This window comes from Neomonachus schauinslandi, chromosome 16 (assembly GCF_002201575.2).
Source record: "Neomonachus schauinslandi chromosome 16, ASM220157v2, whole genome shotgun sequence".
Classification (NCBI taxonomy): domain Eukaryota; kingdom Metazoa; phylum Chordata; class Mammalia; order Carnivora; family Phocidae; genus Neomonachus; species Neomonachus schauinslandi.
In genome coordinates this window covers 1,096,806-1,123,671 of record NC_058418.1, presented here as the reverse complement: position 1 = coordinate 1,123,671, position 26,866 = coordinate 1,096,806, and the positions used below count along the sequence as shown (strand labels likewise).

Below are 26,866 nucleotides of genomic sequence, written 5' to 3'. Positions count from 1 at the left end.
GACTATGGCATGGACCTGATCCACTTTTTGCCCAAAGAACTCAGTCTAGGAACCACTGATATTTTGCAAGTTTTACCTTCTTCATGGCATTGTTGGTCTTAGGCAATATTTTTTATGGATTTTCCAGCCTTCCAAGTCACTGATGTGGGACCTGTCTGCCTCACCTTTGCTCTGATTTGTGCAATAATAAAGGTCTTATTAAGTCACATTTAATCTTAAGATTTTTATTCATTGTGTGGAGTGGGTTGAAAACAGTTGGGCTCTGCCACAGTCAGCTGCCAAGAAAGACAGCTTTCTTGAGGACCTCAACGGGGCAGTATAATATCGGAGACTACCTCTCACTATGGTTTTTACCTAATCAGCATTCCTATCTGGGTAAAAAAAAAAAAAAGAATAATTAATTTGGTGTTTGTCCCCAGCTCCTGGCACAGAGCTTCGAAAACCCTTGGGATTTCCTGGATAAGAGTCTTTTCTATGATAGTGAAATGGCTCAAGATGGAAGACAATAAAGGAACTTCAGGATGGGAGCTGGTCACCAGACATTAGAGGGTTCTAACTTTAAGCCCCACCCTTGACATCTGGGGAGGGGAAGGAGCTAGAGATTGAGTTCATTCACCAGTGGCCAGTGATTTAGTAAACCATGCCTATGTAATGACACCTTGATAAAAACCCCTAAACAGTAGGGCTTAACACCAGCCAGCCAGGACGGGGGTTGCACACTGATTCTACTGTGATAGAGGTTCTTGCTCTTGGAATTCTTTTGGAACTCACCCTTATGTACCTCTTCATATCTTTGTTGATTTGTGTCCTTTATAATAAACTAATAGTAAATACAGCATTTTCTTGAGTTCTGTGAGTTATTCTAGCAAATTAGCAAACCTGAGTGGGTGGGGACTCAAGGCAACTCCAAATTTGTAGTCAGCCTGGTAGACGTGGGGGTAGTCTAGGGACCCTATTTGCGGCTGGCATCTGAAGAGACAGTTGTAGGACTGAGTCCTTAACCTGTGGGGTCTGTGCTAACTCCCAAGCAGCTAGTGTCAGAATTGAACTGAACACCCAGTTGGTGGAATGACACATTTGGTATCAGAAAAGGCCATATACTGCATAAGCCCTTGTAAGAAAGACTACAGGTATCTGTGGTCCTAATTTGTGGCCTGGATGCCAGGATTTTTGTAGGCCCAAAGATCACCCTGAGGAGGGTAGAGTTGTGACAACCAACGCTTTTGGAAAAGGCTAGTACATGATAATTTCTCCCAGTTACAGTGATGGAAATCAGCAGCACTTGAATTATGCTTGAACATGACATTAAGGCCTGATTGTCTAAAATGAATTAGGAAAATGCAAAGTGCTTAATTTTTCTCTGAAATTATTGAGATGCCTGAGTATTAAAAGCAGGGTTTGTTTGTTTTTTTTTTAAGATTTATTTATTTGAGAGAGAGGATGTGCATACATGTGCATGATTGGGATGAGGGGCAGAGGGAGAGAGAATCCCAAGCAGACTCCCCACTGAGCACAGAGCCTGACGTGGGGCCCAGTCTCATGACCCTGAGATCATGACCGGAGCCGAAATGAAGCGTTGGATGCTTAATCGACTGAGCCACCCAGGCACCCCTTAAGACCAGTTTTAAAAGGCCTCATGGGAGCTTGGGAGTTGCCTGAGAGGCTCAGTCTGTTAAGCGTCTGCCTTAGGCTTGGGTCATGATCCCAGGGTCCTGGGATCGAGCCCTGGGTCTGGCTCCCTGGAGTCTGCTTCTCCCTCTTTCTCTGCCCCTCCCCCACACTTGTGTGCTCTCTCTCTCTCCCCCCCTCCCTCGCTCCCTCTAAATAAATCTTTGAAATAAAGATAAATAAATCTTTGAAAAAAAAATAAAAGGGGGCGCCTGGGTGGCTCAGTCAGTTAAACGTCTGCCTTCGGCTCAGGTCATGATCCCAGGGTCCTGGGATCGAGCCCCTCATCGGGCTCCCTGCGTGGCGGGGAGTCTGCTTCTCCCTCTTCCTCTGCCTGCTGCTCTGCCTACTTGTGCTCACTCTCTCTGTGTCAAATAAATAAAGTCTTTAAAAAAAAAGAAAAGGCCTCATTAGTAATGGAAATCTTATTGACACCATTGATGGTGACTTCCTCATTGCACAACGTCCACTTAGATTTTTATCGGCCCAGAGAACCTTTGCTGCATTCTCCATGTTCCATTTGCTCAGTCATCATCTCAAAAAAAGAGCCTCACTTGCAAAGCTGAGATACAATTCTTTTTTTTTTGAGATACAATTCTAAGGTTTTTTTTTTTTTTTTTTTAAGATTTTATTTATTTGCGAGAGAGAGAATGAGAGACAGAGAGCATGAGAGGGAGGAGGGTCAGAGGGAGAAGCAGACTCCCCGCCGAGCAGGGAGCCTGATGCGGGACTCGATCCCGGGACTCCGGGATTATGACCTGAGCCGAAGGCAGTTGCTTAACCAACTGAGCCGCCCAGGCGCCCCAATTCTAAGGTGTTTTATTGTTTATACCCCAAATCTGCAATCTTTGATCTGACATCCAGATGCTAAGAGCTTCTTGAAATCTTATTTTTGCTTTGTACACTAACCACACTTCATATATGAACTCAGTAGCATCTTTATGATGTGTTATAGGCTATTTGTAGCAGAATACATAATTCCTATTTATGATTCTGATGGGAACTTTTCCTTACAGCAAAACCACTAGATCCAAAAAATTAGGGAAGTGTACTTGCACCCTACCCCAATAACCCTTGGCCCAGTGGCACATGGCTGCCATTTATATCATGGAGCATAAGCTGGTCGCAGATAGAGGGGAAAGCCAGATCCACCGTCTGGGGTCACAAACACGTTCTCTACTCTAGAGCCCTGTACATCCCTGCGCTCAACAATTACTGCTCTAACATTCCGCTGTTGCCATTGGCTAAAAAAGACTCCATATTTTGATTACTAATTGGGCTTGTTGCCACCACCATCAAACCTCACATCATTCAGTTGGAGAATCCAGAAAATCTAGGACCTCTCTTCTAACCTGAATTGTCCTAATAATTATCTATAAAGAGGTCAGTCCATATACTCAAAGAGCTGTCATTACTGATCTGTCACTTAAAAGCTTCCGAAATCCTAGTCAAGGACCTTACCTCAATCTTCCAGCTGTCCTCTATTCCTGCAGCCCCTTTTACTCTTCTGTTACTTGCCTGTCCATCTTGATGTTCCTAGTTCAATATATTCACTAAAATCTCAAGAATGCCAAATCTGTTTTTTACTTTAAGAAGTTCCTCCAGTATTACTTTTGTCTTTGTTAATATTCTGCCACATTTATACAGAGAACAGAAGATCATTATTTGATATTGTCTGACAACATCCCTGCCTCCTAAATCTAAAACAAATCCCTTGTGGGCTGCCTGTGTTGAAATGGAAATGATGCCTCCCCTCCATTTAGCATCAATCCCTCCATCCCGCCTATGACTTTCCCATGTCTTAGCTTCTGAGAGGTTTTGTTCTTGATTTATCAAATCTCTTGACTTATAAATCACCATCACTGATCTTCAGTCTCTTAATCTCCTTGACAAAAAACATCAATACAGTTTGTGTACTTCATAAAATAACTACCCTTCACTCTGAGCTAGTACATTTTCTTTTCTACTGTTGCTCTCCCTCGTCTTTTATTGCTAAACTTTTACAAGCATTTTCTCTCCTTTTGTTTCTATTACTTCAATTCCTATGTAGTTCTCTACTCATGTGTATGAAAGTTTCTGTCTTCACAACTCCATTACCATTAATGAACTTAAAAACACAGTAATGACATCTAAAATTTTCTTTTAACGTTTCAGCAGCTTTTGTACCATGGGGTTTTTGTTGTTGTTGCTGTTGTTTTGTATTCTTAACTGAATATGCTGGCTTAAAAGAAAAAAAAAGCATTCTCTTTGTACTGTAATGAATAAAAGCCCAATCAGCAGTTATTTCTTCACAGTCTTTCTATGTTCTGTTGGTCATCTATCTTATGCAGTGGCATGGTTGTAAATATCATTATAAGCTCAAAACTTTAGTGTGTATCTCCATGTAAAAATCCTGTGATCCTCTCTAATGATCTACTTGCAGTCTGTTCCTGGACATCTAGTAGACATCACAGACTCAACACCTTTAAACTTCTCCTGAGCTTTCTTTAAAAAACTTCTTAAAAATAAATCTTATATTTTTTAGAGAAGTTTTAGGTTCACAGCAAAATTGACAACAAGGTACAGAGATCTCCTGTATATCCCATGCCCTCACATATGCATAGTCTCCCTCTTTATCAACATCCCCCTCTACAGTGGTACATTTATTATAATTGATGAACCTACAATGACTTGTTATCACCCAAAGACCATGATTTACATAAAGGTTCATTCTTGGTGTGCATTTTATGGGTTTAGGTAAATTATAATGACGTGTCCACCATAATAGTTCATACAAATTAGTTTCGCTGCCCTAAAATTTCAGTTTCTGCTCTAAAAATTCTCCACTAATTGTCCCTCCCTCCTGCCTAACCTCTGGCAACTACAGATATTTCTATTGTCTCCATAGCTTTGTCTTTTCCAGAATGTTATGCAGTATGTAACCTTTACAAAATGGCCTCTTTGACTTAGTAATATGCATCTAAGTTCCTTCCTTGTCTTTTCATGACTTGACAGTGCTCTAAGTGTTGAATGATATTCCATCGTCTGGATGTACCACAGTTTATTTATCCATTCACTTACTGAAAGACATCTTGGTTGCTTCCAAGTTTTGGTGATTGTGAATAAAGTTGCCTGTAAACATCCATATACTGGTTTTTGTCTGGATATGTTTTCAGCACCTTTGGGTAAATACCAAGGAATGCAATTGTTGGATTGCCTGGTAAGCCTATGTTAGTTTTGTAGGAAACTGCCAGACTGTCTTCCAAAGTGGCTGTGCATTTTGCATCCCCACCAGCAATGAGTGAGAGTTCCTGTTGCTCTACATCCTTGCCAGCATTTGGTGGTATCACTGTGAGCTTTCTTTTCACTCTCCTCTGACCATAGCTTTCCCATTCTCAGTTGATATCAACTCCATCCTTTCAGTTGCTGAGACTAAAAATCTCAGGCTCATTCTTGACTCATTCTTTTTCTCATACCACAGAACCAGTCCCATAGGAAATCTGATTAAGTCTACTTTCAAAACATCATGAATCTGACCCCTTTTCATCACTATGCCTGCCCTTAGCCTGGGAAGAGCCACCATCCTCTACCCGAATTTCTGCAATGGTCATCTAACTGATCTTTATCCTATGCTTCTTCTTTTCCAGTCTTTTGTCAACTCTCCAGCCAACATGACCCTTTCAAAGTATGAATCAGGTAATGTCCATATTTGATCAAAACCCTGGAAGCACTCCTCATTTTACTTGGAGAAAATTCAAAATTCTCATAGGACCTTAAGGGAGCTTCACAGATCTTTAGCTTATGTTCCTCTCTGACTAAACCCTCTGCTTTACTCTAGTTGCATGGGCATAGATACCTGGCTTTGCTTGGCACATGACACTGGCCGATACCTGTGCTTGAATCATATGCTCAAAAATGCCACATGGCTTAATTGATCTTTATTCAAGTATTGCCTGAAGTTTCATTTTGCCATGAAGTCTCCCTTACTATTCTATTTAATATTGCACCCTCTTATTCCCTGCTTATCCCCCCAACTCTAGCTTATTCCCCTCCAAGGTACCTATCATCATATAGCATAGTGGATAATTTATTATTCATTATTATCTACTATTTGTCTCAATACAGGTAAGTTCTTTGCTAGCTTCCCCCTTCCTCTCACCCCCTATAGATCACTTACACCAAGAATAATGTGTGACACACTTTAGGTGCTTAACATCTGTTTATTGAAGTAGTGAATAAAAGTTGCCTTGGGAGTGCCTGGCTGGCTCAGTTGGTAGAGTGTGTGACTCTTGATCTTGGGTTGTGGGTTTGAGCCCCATGTTGGGTATAGAGATTCCTAAAAAATAAAAATCTTTTAAAAAAATGTTGCCTCACTTTCCTCATGTTTATTTTTTAACACTTTAGCGATTTTTACTTAATGTTTCTTTCTTTCCCCGTCTTTCAGAATACAATTGGACTTTGTAAGAATCATATTGGGGTAGGCAAAATCCTCAGGTTGCCCAGAAACACAGACCAGCCTTGAGTGAAACTTCCTTCTTTCACTTCATACATACATGAGACCAGTGTCATCTGTTTCCACCTGACACTTTTCAGACAACTTAGCTTTGTTTTCCTCTTGCTTCCTGCTTTTCTTTCTTTCTAAATGGATTAATTAATCACTACTAACAGCTTCTAGTAATTTGTCTGTGTTACAATTTTTTTTTCAGAGATAATTTCAACTCTCCGTGGAGACACTGTCACTGCAATTATAGGTGAAATGATAATCACTTCCCAACAAAGAGATGAGATCATGATTTCAACTCCATGCAGACACTGTCATTGCAATTTTAAGTGAAATGATAATCACTTCCCAGCAAAGAGATGAGATCATGATGCCCCAAAACTTTATTTCAGGGATAAGATACACTCTTTGCCCACATGCTTCTGATGTGACCACAAAATCTGCTGTTTCTATGGGGAATGATAGTTGGTAAGTAGAGCTTCCTTTTAAAGATTTTTTTTTTTTATTTGAGAGAGAGAATGAGAGAGAGAGAGAGCACATGAGAGGGGGGAGGGTCAGAGGGAGAAGCAGACTCCCCGCTGAGCAGGGAGCCCGATGCGGGACTCGATCCCGGGACTCCAGGATCATGACCTGAGCCGAAGGCAGTCGCTTAACCAACTGAGCCACCCAGGCGCCCCAGTAGAGCTTCCTTTTATTTTTTTTTAATTTTTTTTTTTAAAGATTTTATTTATTTATTCATGAGAGACAGAGAGAGAGAGGCAGAGGGAGAAGCAGGCCCCCAAGGAGCAGGGAGCCCGATGCGGGACTCGATCCCAGGACCCTGGGATCATGACCTGAGCCGAAGGCAGACGCTCAACCATCTGAGCCACCCAGGCGCCCTAGAGCTTCCTTTTAGATAGATTCTTAGAGAAAAATGACATTGCTAAGAAAACATTTTAAGAAATATTATGTGTTAGTATAATCTCATTTTCCTGGGGTAGGAACATGGACACAAATATATGCAGAAGAGATATTTTCTGAGGGTTCCCAAGAAACCTAATAGCTGATGTCTGTCCTCTGCCTTCTCTGTCATAGCCCTCTCTGAATTTCTGAGGTTAGGGAGCAGGAATCATCAGGTAATATTACTGTGTTAAAAGCTCCATGTGACCCTGACGTTTAACCAGATTTATAAAAGTCCTTTGATATTCCCTGAACCTTAGCAGTTGCTTTTATTCTGTCATGATTTTTTTTTAGAGATTTTATTTATTCATTTGAGACACAGAGAGAGAGAGCATGAGCAGGGGGAGAGGGAGAAGTAGGCTCCCCGCTGAGCAAGGAGCCCGATGCGGGGCTCGATCCCAGGACCCTGGGACCATGACCTGAGCCGAAGGCAGACGCTTAACCATCTGAGCCACCCAGGTGCCCCCCACCATAGTACCTAATTGTGCCTCTACAGAGAGCAGTTTGCTCAGAGAAATGAGATGGGGACGTCTAGGTGGCTTAGTCGGTTAAGCGTCTGCCTTTGGCTCAGGTCATGATCCCAGGGTCCTGAGATCGAGTTCCGCTTCAGGCTCCTTGCTCAGCGGGGAGCCTGCTTCTCCCTCCCTCTGCCTGCCGCTTCCCCTGCTTGTGCACTCTCTCTCTCTGACAAATAAATAAATAAAATCTAGGGGCGCCTGAGTGGCTCAGTCGTTAAGCGTCTGTCTTCGGCTCAGGTCATGATTCCAGGGTCCTGGGATCAAGCCCCACATTGGGTTCCCTGGTCTGCGGGAAGCCTGCTTCTCCCCCTCCCACTCCCCCTGCTTGTGTTCTCTCTCTCGCTGTGTATCTCTCTCTGTCAAATAAATAAAATCTTTAAAAAAAAAAAAAAATTCATGCATTTTCTTTCATTGTTTCTTCCACATTTCTATAATTTTATTATCAAATTATATAAATAAGCATATCTTTCATAACATTTTGTGCTTACAGTTTTAAATACAACACTGTCTCTAGAGAGAAAAATGTAATTTATTACTTTTTTAAATGTAGCATTTGTGTATATTCTAAACACTTACTAGTATTAATAATAATTCATTTTATTCATTGTATTTAGCCATTATGCTCCTGCATCTTCTCTGAATGTTATACATGTGATTTTGTGATTTCCATAAATACATCCAGGATTATATTTCGGCTTATTGACAGACTATGCCTGAAATATATTAAGCAAAAAATGGTGGTGTACAGCATTGTGATCTTATTTCAGAAAAATTTGTAATAATATTTATCCACTATAATACAAAAATAAAAAAGAAAGGCAAAAAAAAAAAAACCAATACCCAGTAATTTTGGAAAAAATAGAAGTTGTGCTTGAGGTAGTATTTCCTTAATATACTGCATCTTTATTGCTGAGACCATGATTGGAAGCCCAGATGTTACTCCTAAACAATAGATATGTTTTGCTTGCCTGTATAGTGTTTTAATAAAAATTGAGAATATTGCAGAAACCGACCTGGGTTTGTTGATACGGCAATACAAGTTAAAAATTGGTCAGAGCTGGGAAATACCCACCCACCTGGTTGGGTCTTGCATGTTTCACTTTGCAACTCTACCTGTGTGGCTGGCTTTCCTTTTATCACTTTCCTCTCCTTGTAATGAAGGCATATAAATTGTTGGTGCTGACTTAGGAAAAATACTAGAAAAAAAAGAGTAATATAAATAGATTTCAATGAACTCATATCTGAAAATGACAGGGTAAATATGCAAAATAAAAAAGAATGGTGCTGTAGACAATGAAAACAAAATTATGGCAAACAGAACAAACAGTGTTTGTCAGTTATTGCAACAAATACTTTCCAACTTTAATATAGACCTTTTCAAACATCTACAAAAGAGAAGCCGGTAATGATATGAACCACATGAATCCTTCACATGGTTACAACAGAAACCACCCAAGGCCACACTCATTTCATCTGTGAACCTACCCCATCTTTCCTTCAGCGAAAATTCATAGGTCCTTGTATTGCCCTCTGGATCCATCCATTATGACATTCATCATGGTCCCGGCACCTATGGGTTTCCGTAGTCATTAATGAATATTGCCTCCATTTAGGTGGTGTTCCACTTCTGTTTCCCTTTTCTTATCAGGTTGAAACTTCTACAAAAAGAGAAAGTTTAGATAGCAAAAAGATCTGAATCCTTTATTTTCCCTTTAGAATGTGTTGATTTTGGCAGGCTCTGTAGTGCAATGGACTTCTAGAATGTGTTGATTTGGTCTTCTATCATTCTCCAAAGGTGGCTCAGTTGGTTAAGCGTCTGCCTTCACCTCAGGTCATGATCCCAGAGTCCTGGGATCCAGTCCCCTATTGGGCTCCCTGCTCAGCAGGGAGTCTGCTTCTCCCTCTGCCCCTCCTTCCGTTTGTACTCTTTCTCTCTCTCTCTCTCGCAAAAATAAATAAATACTCTTTTAAAATACTATTTTTTTTACTTACAATACGTGCAGTAATTTGTTCTTATCTTGTTTATATATGTATTAATATAGAATATATGTTCAAATTATGGTGTTTAAAATATAGAAGTAATTCCTTTTCTTTGGATTTAACCTGAATTTGGCACACATTTAGGTTTATTTATTTATTTTTTTGGTTTTATGTTCGAGTTATGTTTTATAATATTTTTGGCACCATATATATTTAAATATGTAAAAAAATTGAAACCAAAACCATGAACCAGATATATTGAGAGCAGTCTGACTTCATACTTTCTCCTCTATTCTTTTATCACTATCACCTACAGGTGCTCATTTTTATAATTTTTAAATGTGTTCTTACATTTTAAAAATATGGTCATATACACACAGATAAATGGATATTAGTTATACTCCCTTTATTAGGAAAATATAGCTAACTGCACACAATATTCTGACACTTTCTATTTTTCACTTAATTGTATGTCCTGGAAATGCAGCAGTAGAAAGAACTTTACTCATGGCTGCCTAGTGCCCCATTGTGAAAATGCACTATGATTCCTTCAGTCTCCTCTTCATTGACATTGGGTTGGTTCCAATTTTTGTTATTACAAATAGTCCTGCAAAAAATTGTCTTGCATGTATGAAAGGCATGTCTAAATATTCATATTGAGTTGAGAAATTATGTGATCAGAGATGTTTTAGTGTATTAAGAATAACAAAATTTTCTATTTTAGTCTCCAGATTCCTGTGATTCAAATAAAAAGAGCCACCAGTATCCCCTTTAAATTGATGAAATGGTTTCCATTAACTTAAATGTGGGTATTATTTTCCTCACTCAGGCTGGAGCTGGGATCCTTGGAAACTCCTCACTTCTTTGTCTTTATATCTTTACTTCACTTACTAGGCACATGTTGAGACCCACAGACTTGATTCTCATCCAGCTAGTCATAGCTAACAACTTGGTTCTTTTTAATAAAGGAATTCTGGGGCGCCTGGGTGGCTCAGTCGTTAAGCGTCTGCCTTCGGCTCAGGTCATGATCCCAGGGTCCTGGGATCGAGCCCCGCATCGGGCTCCCTGCTCTGCGGGAAGCCTGCTTCTCCCTCTCCCACTCCCCCTGCTTGTGTTCCCTCTCTTGCTGTGTCTCTCTCTGTCAAATAAATAAATAAATAAAATCTTTTAAAAAAATAAATAAAAAATAAAGGAATTCCTTAGACAATGGCAGCATTTGGGTTGGAATCTTTCATGGATGATGCTGGATGTAAGCTTGTCTTCTATTTTCACCGAATGGCCAGAGGGGTTTCCCTCAGCACCACCTGCCTCCTCAGGGGTTTCCAGGCCAGTCAGCTCAACACTAACACCTCTATGTGGTTAGAGCTCAAGATTAGATTCCCAAAGTGCATTGGCTTCTGCTGTTTCCTCTGCTAGATCCTGCATCTCCTGTTAAATATCTTTATTGCTTTGTATGTTACTGGACCAAAAAAGAGAAACACCAGTATGGAAAAAGCATATGAATATTGTAATTCGCCCATTCCGAACAAATCTGTAGTTTTACTACATGCAGTCATGTTCCCCTTCGTTGATCTTGTTTCGGCCTCATGGCCTGGTCTAGTGGCTCCATGGTCTTTGTCCTGCTCAGGCACAAGCAAAGAGTCCAACACATCACAGCAACAACCTTTTCCCTAGACCTTCCCATGAGGCTAGAGCCACACGTACCATCCTGGTCCTGGTGAGCATATTCATCTCCTTTTATTTTCTCTCTTCCATTTTGTCTTTGTAAGTAACACTTATTGTGAACCCAAGCCACTGGTTGGTGAGGGTCTGTGCGCTGGCATTTTCTGGCTTTCCAACATTCAGCCTCTTTGTCTTCCTTGGCAGTGACACCCGTGCCTCTTAGTTCTTCTCTGGTTTCTGGGGAAGAAAATTATTTTTCCAAGTATGCTCTCTGGACAAGTTCCCTATAGGGCATCCTATAATTTATTTATTAAATTATTTATTTAATCACTTTTTTGTGTGTGTTTACACATAAAACATTCATGTTTTATGCCAGATGATCTATTATCACATAGGGATCAGTATGGAATAACAGCAAAAATAACCCTGGCCTCGGGGCGCCTGGGTGGCTCAGTTGGTTAAGCGACTGCCTTCGGCCCAGGTCATGATCCTGAAGTCCTGGGATCGAGTCCCACATCGGGCTCCCGGCTCGGCGGGGAGCCTGTTTCTCCCTCTGACCTTCCCCCCTCTCATGCTGTTTCTCTCTCGCTTGCTCTCTAATAAATAAATAAATAAAATCTTTAAAAAAAATAATAAAAAAAATAACCCTGGCCTCATACTGCTTATATGATTGCCAAAAATGAACATGGTGTACATGCGACAATGACTTTCTAAAACTGCATAAGCTATTCACTGGAGAATATCAGGCAATAATGATAATGACATGGGGGAGATTTTCAGTGTTCAGGAGCTCTGGAATGGAAACTCACTGTTGATTCAAACTCTGAAGTGGCATCCAAAAGATTTATTGCATTGTTAAAGCAATTGAGTGAAAAATGTTTCAAGGGAAAAGAAAATGACTGGGGAGGGCGCCTGGGTGGCTCAGATGGTTAAGCGTCTGCCTTCGGCTCAGGTCATGATCCTGGAGTCCCTGGATCGAGTCTCGCATCGGGCTCCCTGCTTGGTGGGGAGCCTGCTTCTCCCTCTCCCTCTACTGTTCCCCCTGCTTGTGCTCTCTCACTCTCTCTATCAAATAAATAAATAAAATCTTTAAAAAAAAAAAATGACTGGGGAATACCCTGAATTGGTACAACACAGGTGGACTTCAAAGAATGAAAGAAGTTCATGATGTTTAGCTAAGAGTATGTGGTATACAATGTGGCAAGGCAGGAAAGCAGGTGATATCTTCTGGCAGGTGCTGGAGGTCATGTCAATGATCAAAACCTTTCATAGGAAAGATCATGGATCTCTGAGAATTTTTGTCAGTGAAATAATCAAAATTGTAAATAAATAATTTAAATAAATAATTTAATTTAATTAAAATTAATTAAAATTTAGTACACATTATAGTTTTTATAAAAAATATTTACAATATTTTTTCCTTAAAAAAATAAGTGGTAAAATAATGCACTTCCAATTTAGCAATATTTAGGAGTCAAAGCTGAGAAAGAGTCTCTCCTTGACCAAACTTTAGTCAGGTTCCTCAGAATCCTATTCCCAACTGGACCTCAACATTTGGACTTCTTTGCCCATCTTTGCATTGCCCAATTTTAGCAAGAATTCTATTAAGTTAGTTTAGCCAGAATCCATCCCTCATTAATAGCTGATAACCCTTGATATCTGATCAAATTGCTCATCCTACATCCCCCAGTACTAATGGTACTAATCACACTTGCCTGCTTTCAGCAAGAATCCCCCTTACCCCTGAGGTTTCCTACTACTTAGTACATTTACATCCATTTATTGGATGTTGATTTGGTCCTCTATCTGCTTCTTGCCTATGAACCCCTAATTGTTCATGCTATATTTGGAATTGAGCCAAGTTCTATACTGGAATCTCTTTTCCACTATTACAACAATTCCTGATTAAAACCTGCTTTTACTGCTTCCCTACTGTTCAGCTCTGGTTTTCTTTAATAGATCTTGAAACTTATTATTCTTTATGAAATAAAATTGATTTTTAGAAAATTTTGTCAGTTGTTGGTACTTAAAGGAAACTTTCAAGGAGTTCCATTTTTATTTCACCTTTATTTTCATCTTTAAATAATCATTTGGAAAGCCTGGGTGGCTCACTTGGTTAAGCATCTGCCTTTGGCTCAGGTCATGATCCCAGGGTCCTGGGATCAAGTCCCACATCCAGCTCCTTGCTCAGCAGGGAGCCTGCTTCTCCCTCTGCCTGCTGCTCTCCCTGCTTGTGCTCTCTCTCTCTGTGACAAATAAATAAATAAAAATCTTAAAAAAAATAATCACTTGACTTATCACTAACTTCATAAATACTTAGTCATTAAAAATATATGTGGTTAAATGTACAATTCTGCATTTCTATTATGTCTACATCTAAAATTGTATTAAAATTAATTTTATTTGTTATATATATATTTTTTCTTTTTTAGAGAGAGGGTGTGGGAGAGGCAGAGAGAGAGGGAGAGAGAGGGAGAGAGAGAGAATCTTAAGCAGAGCCCAACATGGGGCTTGATCTCATGACTCTCAGATCATGACCTGAGCCTAAATCAAAAGCTGGACGCTTAACTGACTAAGCCGTCCAGGCACTCCTATTATAGTTCTGAAAATATCTCATGTAAAATACAGTTTAATATATATAGAAATAAAACATGTACCTAAATTATCTAAATACCATTTTAATCCAATATATTTAAGCAACCTGTTTGTTATGAATGATAAATCATAATGAAATAAATTTCTGGCTTTTAGTTAACTCGAGAAACATTGTGTCTCATAGAAAGAGCTGTTCTTTTTCTTCTTTCTGTTCAATTGTCTTCTAATTGAAAATCTGCACTTTTTTTTTTTAAGATTTTCTTTCTTTATTTATTTGACAGAGAGAGACACAGTGAGAGAGGGAACACAAGCGGGGAGAGTGGGAGAGGGAGAAGCAGGCTTCCCGCTGAGCAGGGAGGCCGATGCGGGGCTTGATCCCAGGACCCTGGGATCATGACCTGAGCCGAAGGCAGACGCTTAACAATTGAGCCACCCAGGCGCCGCTCTGCATGTTTTCTTTAGGGAGTTTAACTTGTGTTAATATTTTTCATGGGCTCAAGGTTTTATATAAGCACTCAGTCGCTGGGGCGCCTGGGTGGCTCAGTTGGTTAAGCGACTGCCTTTGGCTCAGGTCATGATCCTGGAGTCCCGGGATCGAGTCCCACATCGGGCTCCCTGCTTAGCGGGGGGTCTGCTTCCCCCTCTGCCCTCTTCCCTCTCGTGCTCTCTGTCTCTCATTCTCTCTCTCTCAAATAAATAAATAAAATCTTTAAAAAAAAAAAAAATAAGCACTCAGTCGCTTACCTTAAATGGGGAGCTCCATTACCTAGGAATGTTGAATCATTTAAGTGTTTCCTGAAGAAAATTGCCTGCCCTAAATCATCCCAGGGCCAGGTACTAGGCAACTGGGGACGACCCCTATAACCCAAAGCCCACTGGAATTATTCAAACTAGCCAGTTCTCCTTGACTTGCCTTGCCTGTAGAAACACAATAAAGTCTCAGGGCTAGGCCTTCCCTTGGCTCCTGCTTTTGTGTCCTAACTAAAACCTGGTGTTCCCTCTTTGGGCTTTTATGGTATGCTATGCCTCTCATTTCTAGGGAAATGGTAAGTAACATTAAGCTTTTCTCTCAATGGCATTGACCTATCCATGTTGTCACTAAGTCACCTTTATAAACTAAGACATGGGTTCAAATCAGCCTCCCCTGGCTGTATAATACTACATCTCATACCCCATTTCTTGGCGCCCTCATCTCTCTTTTCTATTGTGCCTATCACATTCTAACATTGTACATAATTCAGTATATATTTCATATTTCTTCCTCTGTCTTTCTTGAATACTGTAGAGTGTAAGCTCCTTGATGGCTGGGTCTTTGTCTCTTGTTTTCAAATATATTCCATGCACTTAAGATAGTGCCTGAAATGCACAGGTGTTCATTGAATGTTTGTTAGAGCCGCGAATAAGCATGGTATTACAGTATCCTTGTTCATCTTCATCATCTGGCGACACTTTTTTGTTCATTTGTTTTTGGTGGGCAGCAAAGCAAGGTTTATTGAGTGATAGTACAAAGCTCCCAAAGAGGGAGGGGACCCGAGAGGGTTGCCCTCTCGCAACACTTCTAAATGTTTTAATTCTCCGTCAAAGTAGATATTCAGCATTTTCAAGAATGGAAAGAAATTACATTTTGGAGACTAAACCCTGTTGTATTCAATGTTTCAGCCCCCATGTATGCTCAACCTCATTCTCTCACTTCTCAGACAACTTAACCGTTTTCACTTGTCACAGATATGTCCCCCAGAGCCATTTTTTAGTATATCTGTGCATAACCACAGAATTATATTAATAGCTTTCAGTAATTTAAACAATTCATAAATGTTTTCTTTCTTCCTTTCCTTCCTTCCTTTCCTTCTTTGCTTTCCTTCCCTCCTTCCTTTCTTCCCTCCTCCTCTTCCCCTGCCTTCACCCTCCCTCTCCTCTTCTTCATCGTTTACCAAAAATAATCTCAACTCCCAATTCAGACACTGTCCCTGTAATTGCAAGTGAAGTGAAAATCACTTCCTAGCAAAGAAATGAGATCATGAAGCTATAAATCTTTATTTCTGGGTTCAGATGATCACCTTTGCGTATTTATTGCCACCAGTCCTGGCACATTAAAAGGCATTTATAATGGCCCTTTTCAGATAGGCGGCATATTCCTAGAGAGAAATCAATGTATCTCAGCTTTGGGCTAAGAAGCATCTTTTGAATTACACGGTGCTACACCCTGGATTGGCCGCCATCAGCGCCCCCACCGGCAGGAAAGTGCCTTCGTCGGCCCGCCCCCCCGTAGCCCTCCCGGGGGTCCTCCCCGGGCCCTGTCCGCTGACCTGACCCCTGATCCCGGGCCCCTGACCCCGCCAAAGCGCCCAAAACTGACTTAAGGCTTCCATCTACATGGATTTATAAACCAGCAAGGAAATACGAGTGGACTGTGAGTGGACTCAAAATGACATTTCACACGATGTGTCCATGTGGTTTTGTGGCTTTGGGAATAGCTACAAGAATGCTCCCAGCATTTTTTGGACTCACCCCGCAGCCGACTGCACAGCACGGGACCTGGGCGCCGAAGCCCCGCCCCGTCATCTGAGCCTTGAGGCACATTTCCCAGCGCCCCTCGCGGGACCGCGCTGCCTAGGCCCAGCGGGGAGCAAGTCCGCGGTCACTAGGGCCGATTGCTCAGGGAAACTACATTACCCAGAAATCTCTGCGCCGCGCGGTGGCGGCACTATTAAAAGCGCCCAAGCCGTCTGGGCGGGACTTCCGGCGTCTTCCTCGCAGCGGACATTTTGTCCGCTCCTGGTGGAGCCCTCGGAGCAGATCGTTGGGAACGCAGGTTCGGTTCAGAGTGACGGAAGCGGGAAGGGACGGGAAGAGACCCTGTGCCAATTGCGGAAAGGCTCGGCGGTGGCAGCGCCCGCGAAGGCTCCGCGACCAGGGCCAAGCGACGGCGGTGCGTGGGTCCCGACCTGGGACTCCTCGCGGCTCCGTGTGGTCCAGATTGTGATGGCGGCGGCCCCGGTGATGGATCCCGCGTAGGTGGGTACTTTATTCGCCGGACCTTGGCGCCTTTCGGTCTTTCACTCTGAATCACGAAGCCCTGAATGAGGGGCGCCTGTTGAAGTCTTTGCAGCCCAGGCTCCGGTGTTCTGGGCCGTGGGGGCGCTTATGGGGGGAGCCCCCATTTCTAACAGCCGGTGTGATGAGCCGTCGAAGTGTTCCTGGCCGATCGGTGATCACGAGCGAGGGCTTGGAGGCGCGACTGAGCCGGCAGGATTCAGGAAACCCGGGTCCTCGTATTTGCAGGGAGCCTAAAGGGCGAGTCGTAGTCCTGCGTGGAAAGGCTGGGTGAGCCGAGTGCCCTCGTGGCGAGGACGCTGGGAGCCGTGGAGGAACATGGTGTGATCTGGCTCGGGGGGATAGATTACGGGAGGCTGGAGTGATGAGCATGGAGGCAAGGAGACCGGTGAGGAGGCTGCAGACTCCAGGAGTGTTGTGGCTGGACCAGAGCGGTGGCGGGGAGCTTGGAGGTGGAGAAGTGGGATTTTAAAGGTAAAACCAGCAGGATTTCTTGCTGTGTCGGATAATGGCTGTACGTGAAAGTAGGCAGTGAAGGGCCTAAACACTTTTGTTTCCTTTTCCCCCCGCTGAACTTCAGTGGGAATGGGTCCGTTGAAGCAGGGAGCTCCTTTGAAGGAATCAGGAGTTGCATTTTGGACATTGTAAAGCTAAGGTGTTTCACAGAGGAGGTGTCCCATGGGCATCTGGCCATGCAGGTCTGGAGTTTGGCCGGCGGTGGGGGGGGGGGGGCTGTGTTGGAGACCACTGAGGGATGAGGCCTCAGGTCAAAGCCTGGAGATCAGATTCGGAGGAAGAATATTAAGGATGTGTTTATCTTATGTAGTCCTTGAGGTGAGAGATTGGAAGGCAGGAAGGAAGGGGTGGACATCCTTCATTCCCTCCAGAAAGAAGCATGGGAAGGAGTTCTGGCTGGTCTCAGCAGGAGAGGGCTGTAGGGTATAAAGAACCTGGCCTGAGATGCAGAGGCAGGTGTGAGGCGCTCTAGATTTGCCACTTTGGACTCAGCAAAGGCACTGCCTGTGGAACAGAGGAAAAGTTGGCCTCAGCCCGGTCCAGGGACCTGGTACATCAGTTCTCCAACTCTTAGGTCAGGAGAGATTATGAACATCTCTAAAGAAGGGCCACCGGCAGGCTCACCTTCAGAGGAGTATGTACTGGGTAGGCTGGTTTGGTGAGGACTAATGGACACTTGGCAGGTATACAGAAGCGGTTAAAAATGTAAAATGTATAGATATGATAAATTTATATTAATGCTTAGTAATTGATTGAAGTGGTTGCCTGTGTTTGATTATGATGAAAGTCTTAAATATCACATTTTCTTAAAAGCTTGAAAACAAATCCCAAATATCGAAAACCTATCCCTTCATTTGCTCCAGAACCATTTGGGAAAATGTGAAGCTTGTGGGCAGTAAAAGTTAATTCAAGGATCCTTGGCATTTACTAACGTGTCTGATACAAACAGTAGCCCTGTGAGGTGGGTACCACTATTATCCCTGCTTTACAGATGAGGACACTGCAACACATCTTTGTTCATGGACACCCATCTGCTAGGAGACAACACTAAGGTCTTAGTATCTGAGATTAGACATTCAGAAATCATTCTCACCAAAAGGCAGGGCAGGAGTTAGGGGAATAGTTCAGTCCATGATACCCACTCTGGTAACGCCACTCTCAACTCCTTCTTTCTACCAGGTTGCTTTGATGGTAGAAGCACTGAGGATCTCTGCACTCACTTTACCTACCCTTCTACTTGCCATTGAGTTTGGGGATGCCGGTGTTACCAATGGTCTTTTGCCTTGAATTGAGTGCTGTGGGATGAAGTGTGAAACAGTGCCCTAGGCACGAGAACCAGCATGTGCAAAAACATCACTTGAGGCTGAACTAGGAGTGTTAAGGGAACCTCAGGTCTCCATTACGTCTAGTGTGATCAGAGAGCAGGGGACAGGATTCAACTCTGGAATGGCAGCTTGTGGAACTGGGCTTCTGTTTTGAGAATGGTGGGAGCCATGGAAGGTTTGGAACAGGAGGGAGTGATCTGACTGTGGTCTTAACAGGCTTTCTCTGGCAGCACAGTGAAAAAAAGACTCTGGGGTGAGGAAGGAGCACTGTTGATGATGGCTGGACTAGACTGGTCACTCTGGAAGCGAGGGACAAATGCTTGGATTCTGGTTCCTTTTTTTTGTTTTGTTTTGTTTTTCTTTAAGTAGAGTTAACCAGATTTTCTGATGTGGTTGGTGAGGGAAAGAATGGGAAGAGTCAGGGATGACTCCACAGCTCTCAAAGTTTTTGGCCTGAGAAGGTATAAGGATGGAAAAATCCTCCATTGAGATGGTGAAGTTGGTGGTGGGAGTAACTTTGAGAAGTAATATCAAGAATTAGGCTTTGACCATGTTGAATCTGAGTGGAGGTACAGGTAGACAGCTGGGCACACAGGTTTGGATTTCAGAGGAGGGATTCAAGTCCACAAGGTGGCAGTCAGTGTATGGATTAGAGTAGAGCTGCTTATCAGATTTATAGAGAGAACCTTTATGTCAGAGTGGCAGTGCCATTAAGGGCCTGGGAGGGGGTAGACCTGGCAGAGTGGGATAGGAGTCATCTAAGAGACAGGAAAAGGGAGGTTAGTGTCCATTTTGGAGGGAGAGAGTAGGATCTGGCAGGTGGGGAAGTCTTCCAGAGAGCGTGGACACGACATGGATGCTGGGGTAGAGCAGTATTAGAGATGAGATGAAAGTGAGGCCAAAGCAGGTGCTTTCCCTTCTCCGTGTGCTTCCCAGGTGTTCATGGTGACCTTTAGTGGGATGTGGGGAGTTGCAGTCAAGCTGGTAGAAGAGCTCAGGGGCAGATTGGGTCAGCTGGCAGAGTACCTATGCTTGAGGTAGGACAGTGGGTGTGGGCTTTGAATGAGAATTTAATATTAAGTGTTAAGTCTTTTATTGTTGAGAATATAGCATCCTTAGTATATGACGGCAAAGTGGGAAGGGGCTGGGTTTATCTGGTATCTTTATGTTGTTCTGGATTGCTGAAGTTGAATCAAGGAATAGGGCCAGGAAGGGAGGATTTAAAAGCTGGGTTCAGAGTTAAATGGCAGTGGGGACCATTGACTGGAGCCATATGTGATCTTGGATGCATTAACGAAGAATTCTCTGGATGCTATGTGCAGATTTGCATGTGGGAGATACCTGTGTTGTGGGTATCCATAGACATGAGGGAGCTATGGTCTCAAGAGTGATGTGTACTGGAGATGGAATCTGAATTCATAGCCTGGGGGCTCTAAGGAGAATTCTGAACTCAAATTTGTATATGAGAGGCATAAACTCTAGACCTCAGGGGAACTAGCTGGCAGAAGTGCCTCTCTGGGGGCGCCTGGGTGGCTCGGGCGCCTGGGTGGCTCAGTCATTAGGCGTCTGCCTTCAGCTCAGGTCATGATCTCAGGGTCCTGGGATCAAGCCCCACATCGGGCTCCCTGCTCAGCGGGAAGCCTGCTTCTCCCTCTCCCACTCCCCCTGCTTGTGTTCCCTCTCTCGCTGTGTCTCTCTCTGGCAAATAAATAAATAAAATCTTAAAAAAAAAAAAAGAAGTGTCTATCTGTCCCCCGCCTGTTGTTCTGGGCTGGACAAAAAGATTATTAGGAAATGGGGAGAGTGAGTAGGCACCAGTCACAAGGGCCTGGTATCTGGTCGGAGTTGGGGAGCTGGGGAGGAAAGTGAATGTGTGGTGGGTAGAGCAGGAGTTCTGGGGAGAGCTGCTGCCCCTGTGCTCAGTTGTTGACTTCATGCAGGGTCATGGGACTTTCAAGGATGTGTTTGTATATTTCTCTTGGGAGGAATGGGGGCTGCTTGATAAGGCCCAGAGACTTGTGTCACACGAGGTGTTTTCTATGCTTTGTGCTTATGTGCTTACGGTCTTCCTGGATAAGGCCCCAAATACCCCAGTTTTCTGGGCTGTGTTCTACTCTTTCTTCCTTCATAGGTTGCCATTTTCTTCTCCTAGCTGCCACGGGCACTGCTATTTTCCCTCACTAAGATAGGTTTTCTGGGTACTGGGACTTAGCTGTGTATTTCCTCTGTACTACCTGTGCTTCCCAGCCCCTGCTGCCCTAAGCTGTTACCAGAAAGGGTTTGAGGGTCAGGAGTCTAGTGGTCAGCCCAGTGGACTACCCTGCTTGCCCTTTCCCTGGCTGTATGGCTCTACCCACATTCGTGATACCTCTGTACTCTAGACTCTGCCCCTTTCCTGTAATTTCCTTGGACCTACCTGTCTTATGAATTGCCGTCATGGTCACTGCTGTAGGCCCAGTGTGCTGATCCTGCAAGACATTTCTGATGTTCATTTTGTAATATTTAGTTGTCTTAATCTCCTGTGGGTGGGCTGCTCTGGGCCACTGCTTTCCTACTTTCCCTGTCTTTCCTCTATGACTTGTTTTCTTCCAGATCCTTTGTGGTTGCTGAACTTAGCAGGGGAAAGAACTCTGAGTGCCTGACTTAGAGGGAGTCTAGCCATGGCAGGAAGGACGTGGACAGGCCCTGGTGAGTGGGAGCTTGGGGAGGGTGTGACTTCAGAGCTGGGTTCAAATAGTGCCAGAAGCCTGTCCTGGCCCCACTCCTGTTTGGTGCCTAGGTTATAGACCATACCTCTTTCTGTCTTTTTCTCCTCATTCTGGACACTTTACACACTTGTTGTTTCTGTTCTGACCTCCAACCCAGGGCTGTCCACGCCCACTTACCAGTGCTCTCTACTGCTCCTTCTGCAGTGCTCTCCTATGTTGGACAATGCTAATGTGTCGGGAGACATATGTATATCCTGAAATGATTCTTGAATACCACTTGCTCATTTTAGATCACATTTTCCTGGGCCTAGACATACATTTCCGTAAAGTGCTCACCAGTAGCCAAGGCCCTTCTAAAAATCATTTGCACAGGAGTAAATTGGACATCCTGCCTGCTGGTTCTCTCTGAGCTACACCCCATCCTTGTGTCTTTGTCCCTTGTGCAGACTTCCTCATTCTGTCACTCTTTGAGGCCCAGTATTGCACAGCAGTTTTTTCTTTAACCTGATGCCAAGGCTGCTGTCCTGCCAACACCAGCATGGACTGAATCCTGGGTATACTAGACACATTTGTGATGGGGTTGCCCCTTCCCACCAAAGTCATCATGCACTTCAACAGCATTTTTCTGCCTTCAGGTTGTTGGTGTGCAGGCAGAAGTGAAGAGGATGAAGAGGCACCTTCTGAGCAGAGCATTTCTGTAGAAGTGTCACATGATAGTATTTCTAAGGCACGTTCATCAACCCAGATGGCTCACCCTTGTGACATATGTGGCCCCATCTTGAAAGATATCTTGCACCTGGATGAACACCAGGAAACACGCCAAGGACTGAAACCTTACACATGTGGGGCATGTGGGAGACAATTCTGGTTCAGTGCAAACTTTCTTCAGCACCAAAAGCAGTACAATGTAGAGAAACCCTTAAGAAGAGACAAAGGCAAGACCTCCTTTGTGAAGAACTGTAGAGTTTATGAAGAACCTCACCTGTCAGAAAAGCCTTTTCCATGTGAGGAGGAGCAGAACTTCCAGGCCAGTTTGGGCAGTCACCAGCAAAAGGCCACCCATAGCAAGAAGAGGACAAGGAGTACCGAGAGTGGGGAGGCCTCTCACAGTGGACATATGCATTACAGGTGCAGCGAATGTGGGAAGGCCTTCAACCGCAAAGACACACTCGTCCAGCACCAGAGAATCCATACAGGAGAAAGGCCTTATGAGTGCAGTGAATGTGGGAAAGCCTTCAGCCGCAAAGCCACCCTTATCCAGCACCAGAGAATCCATACTGGAGAAAGGCCTTACGAGTGCAAAGAATGTGGGAAAGCGTTTAGCCGCAAAGACAACCTTACTCAGCACAAAAGAATTCACACTGGAGAAATGCCTTACAAGTGTAGTGAATGTGGAAAATACTTTAGCCATCACTCCAACCTAATTGTACACCAGAGAGTTCACAATGGAGCGAGGCCTTACAAGTGCAACAATTGTGGGAAAGTCTTCAGACACAAATCCACACTTGTTCAACATGAGAGTATCCATACTGGGGAAAATCCATATGTTTGCAGTGATTGTGGGAAATCCTTTGGCCACAAATACACCCTCATTAAACACCAGAGAATTCACACTGAGGCAAGGCCTTTTGAGTGCATCGAATGTGGGAAATTCTTTAGTCGAAGCTCTGACTTCATTGCGCACCAGAGAGTTCACACGGGGGAAAGGCCATTTGTGTGCAGCAAATGTGGGAAAGATTTCATCAGAACATCCCACCTTGTTAGGCACCAAAAAGTTCACACTGGAGAAAGGCCATATGAGTGCAGTGAATGTGGGAAAGCCTATAGTTTAAGCTCCCACCTCATTCGGCACCAGAAAGTTCACACTGCAGGAAGGCTTTAGGAGTGCTTTCAACACAATGGGGCTCATAGGGAGAGGAGCTCTGTGTTTACCCTTTGAGAGGAAGACATCAATCAGATGTTGAACTTCATATATCAGCATTATCACCAGGGTGATACCTTATGAATGCCAGGTACAGGGAAGCTTTCATGGGTTGTGTTGCACTTTCAAATAGGGCCTTGCCAGATTTGTCATGCAATGCCTGTGGCTGAAACCATCTCAGCTCTACCAGCTTAGTTACCATAACATCCTCAGGGAAGGTAGAACTTTGTAATCTCCAGTCCCTGGAGGGAATTACAAGAATCCTGAATTAAATGGGATTTCTCATTTCCTCCCCACTGATGAAAGGTGTGGACTTTACTGTACATCTTTAGCCAAGAGGATCTGAGCTGTGTTCTGGCTTACAGAAAAGGTTTACTTTCTTCATGGACATTGTTGGTCTCATGTGGTACTTGTGACAGATTTTCCAGCCTCCAAGTCACCTAACCTGGAGAACTACTTGTCTTACGTTGCTCTGGTTTCTGTGATAATAAAGACCTTATTATTTAAGCCATCGTTAATCTTGGATATTATTTTTACTGTTTGGAATGGTTTGAAAACACTTAGGCCCTGCCAAACTGAAGAGATAAACAGTGTGTGTGTGGGGGGGGGGGGGGGGGCTCTAATTTCATGTGCCTCAGATGGAAGAGCAGGTTGGCAGAGAACCATTTTCAGTCCAGTTTAGGGGTTTATGGGCCTGATTTTGTCTGGATTTCAGAGTTATTTGAAGGCCCAGACATCACCCTGGGGGTGACAACCTTCATTATGTTTGGGAGCAGCATGGATTGTGTGTCTTATTTCCAGCATATGTACCATATTTCGCAGCACTGTTGAGGGGAAGCTGTTTCTGAGGACTTGCCAAGTGCTGTATGCCCTGAAGGCCAGAATCTGATGTGGTACCCAAGTCTGGCCGCAAGACTTACCATCCCAGGAAGGAAACAAAATGGATACAGAAACACTGGGTGTGAATAATTGGGTTTGGGGAGACTGCAGCAAATGAGAGTGGATGTGCCCATTTTAAAAAGACATCCGTAAACATTCCTGTCACTGTGGCTCTGTGAGATGGGAATGCATGGGAATTCTTAGCATCTCCAGGGCTGTATCACTCTATGACCAAGGTCAGTGTCAGAGCAAAGAATGTAAGGTTTATTGATTTCTGTACCTCTCTAGGCTCTATACCTAGTGTCTTTGCTGCATGGGCAAGAACTCTGGGGTAGACACTGGTGCAAGGATGTAGATTTTGTGACCAGCCAGAGCTTCCGGTGACTCAGCTTGGAAACGGCCTTCACTGCTTGCCAGTTTTTCTTGCTGCTGGGGAAGAGGTTCTCTTAGAAGGCATTTGGAGAAAGATGGTAGAGTCACTATATTGATGCTCAATCTGGTTTTCCAGTAGAAGTGGAAGACCCAGATGTTGCAGTGGGATCATTTTTTATAGTTTCATTGAGGTGTAGTCAATATGCCATATGCTGCACATACGTAAAGAGTGCAATTTGTAATCCTTAATATATGTATAAACATAAGAAATCACTCACCGTTGTATTGGACATATCCACCCCCAAAGTAACCTCATGGCCCTTCCTAATCCCTCTCAGTGCCCTTCTTTTAAAAATATATATATATATATATATTTTAATATCTAAACTATATATTTTTTTGTTAACATAATGTATTATTTGTTTCAGGGGTACAGGTCTGTGAGTCATCAGTCTTACACAATTCACAGTGCTCACCATAGCACATACCCTCCCCATTGTCCATCACCCAGCCACCCCATCCCTCCCATCCCCCTCCACTCCAGCAGCCCTCAGTTTATTTCCTGAGATTAAGAGTCTCCTATGGTTTATCTCCCTCTCTGGTTTAGTCTTGTTTCATTTTTCCCTCCCTTCCCCTGTGATCCTCATATCAGTGAGATCATATGATAATTGTCTTTCTCTGGTTGACTTATTTTGCTTATCTCAATGCCCTTCTTAATACCTCCTATCCCTTCCCGTAGGCAACCATCGATTTACTTTCCATATAGATAAATTTGCCTTTTCTAGAATCTTATTTAAGTGGAACCTTAGAAGTTTATTAATCGTTCACTGTCTTTCATGCAACATTATTTTGAGAATCGTTTGTATAAATAGTTCATTCTCTTCATTGGTGAGTAATAGTCTATGGATATACTGCAGTTTATCCCTTTATCTTCTTTTTTGTGTGTGTGTACAAAATGGTGGTTTTATTAAAGCACGTCCCCGTGGGCAGAAAGAGCTGCCCCTGTATCTTAATTGACATGTTTTTCCCCAAATTCTAGATATTAAAAACAAAGCTGCTGCAAATATTAATGTACAAGTCCATATATGGACATTTAGCTGAGGAAATTTCTTTTTTTTTTTTTTTAAGATTTTTTATTTATTTATTTGAGAGAGAGAGAGCACAAGAGGGGGGAGTGGGAGAGGGAGAAGCAGACTCCCCGCCGAGCAGGGAGCCCGATGGCGGGACTCGATCCCGGGACTCCAGGATCATGACCTGAGCCGAAGGCAGTCGCTTAACCGACTGAGCCACCCAGGCGCCCTAGCTGAGGAAATTTCTAAACAAAGTATTTTAAGTGTGGCCTTGTTTCTTAATGTTTATGGTAAAATGTGATAGGGAAGAGATAAATGTAGGGAAGAACTATTAAACAGAAAAGACCCCAAGACTTTATGATTTGGGAAATTCTTATTCCATCTTAATTGCAAAAGACATTGAAATGAAGTGGTTCATGGTCAAGAAAGCATGTTCTGGAGAGATAGCCAAGGGTGTAGCTGTACAACCTTTTGTAATATCTCAGCAAGATCAAAAGGCCAGATTTAGTCACATAAAATTTCTTTGAAGAGATTGTGACTAAGCAGGTCTCAGTATAACCAGAGACCATCTAGGAAGTTTAAAGGCATCCCTTGGCCATCGCAGCAAAAGCCAAAAAAATGGTACGGGATTATCCAGGGGAAAAAATGTGTGAACCAACCTCTTGTCTGATGGAACAAATCTCTGTGGTATATACAGAAGAACCACAAAGTTCTTGAAAATTCCTTTCTAGTAGAAACACCTTGAATCTTAAAGGGACAGAATATGAAATTAGGACCTACAATATTCTGCACACATGAAACCACGTGAGAAAATTACTAAGCTGCAAACCTTTGTTACCTGTCAGAGAAAAGGAGGTGGAGGACAGAGTAGGACACAGGGTGGGGAGCTGAGAGCCCAGTGGCCAGAGCCCTGAACCATAGAAGGTATTCCCAGGCCTTGATACCTAATGTAGTTTGCTAAACTTGATTTCAAAATTTCTTGGAACTTGTGGCTATTTATTTTTTCATTTTCTCCATTTGAAACAATGTATATAACTATTATCCTAGGTCTCTTCCACCATTTTATTTTGGGAGGCGATACCTTGTTTTCTATTTTTACAGATCCACAGATGGGAGAGCATTGTGTGCCAGGGTGGAGTATATCCAGAGCCTCAGCCATATCCATGTCTGATTTAGACA

At 43.2% G+C, this 26,866-nt stretch overlaps 1 protein-coding gene across 1 annotated transcript in view; it reads left to right on the top strand.

The window, feature by feature from the left end:
- LOC110573722 (zinc finger protein 134-like) overlaps nucleotides 1-23,871 on the top strand; it is a 29,835-nt gene extending 5,964 nt beyond the window's left edge. Inside the window, exon 4 of the mRNA XM_021682331.2 lies at nucleotides 22,574-23,871. Within this exon, the coding sequence (XP_021538006.2) occupies nucleotides 22,574-23,327 (754 nt within the window). The 3' untranslated portion in view covers nucleotides 23,328-23,871. The remainder of the gene's footprint in view (nucleotides 1-22,573) is intronic.
- Nucleotides 23,872-26,866: the final 2,995 nt, after the last annotated feature.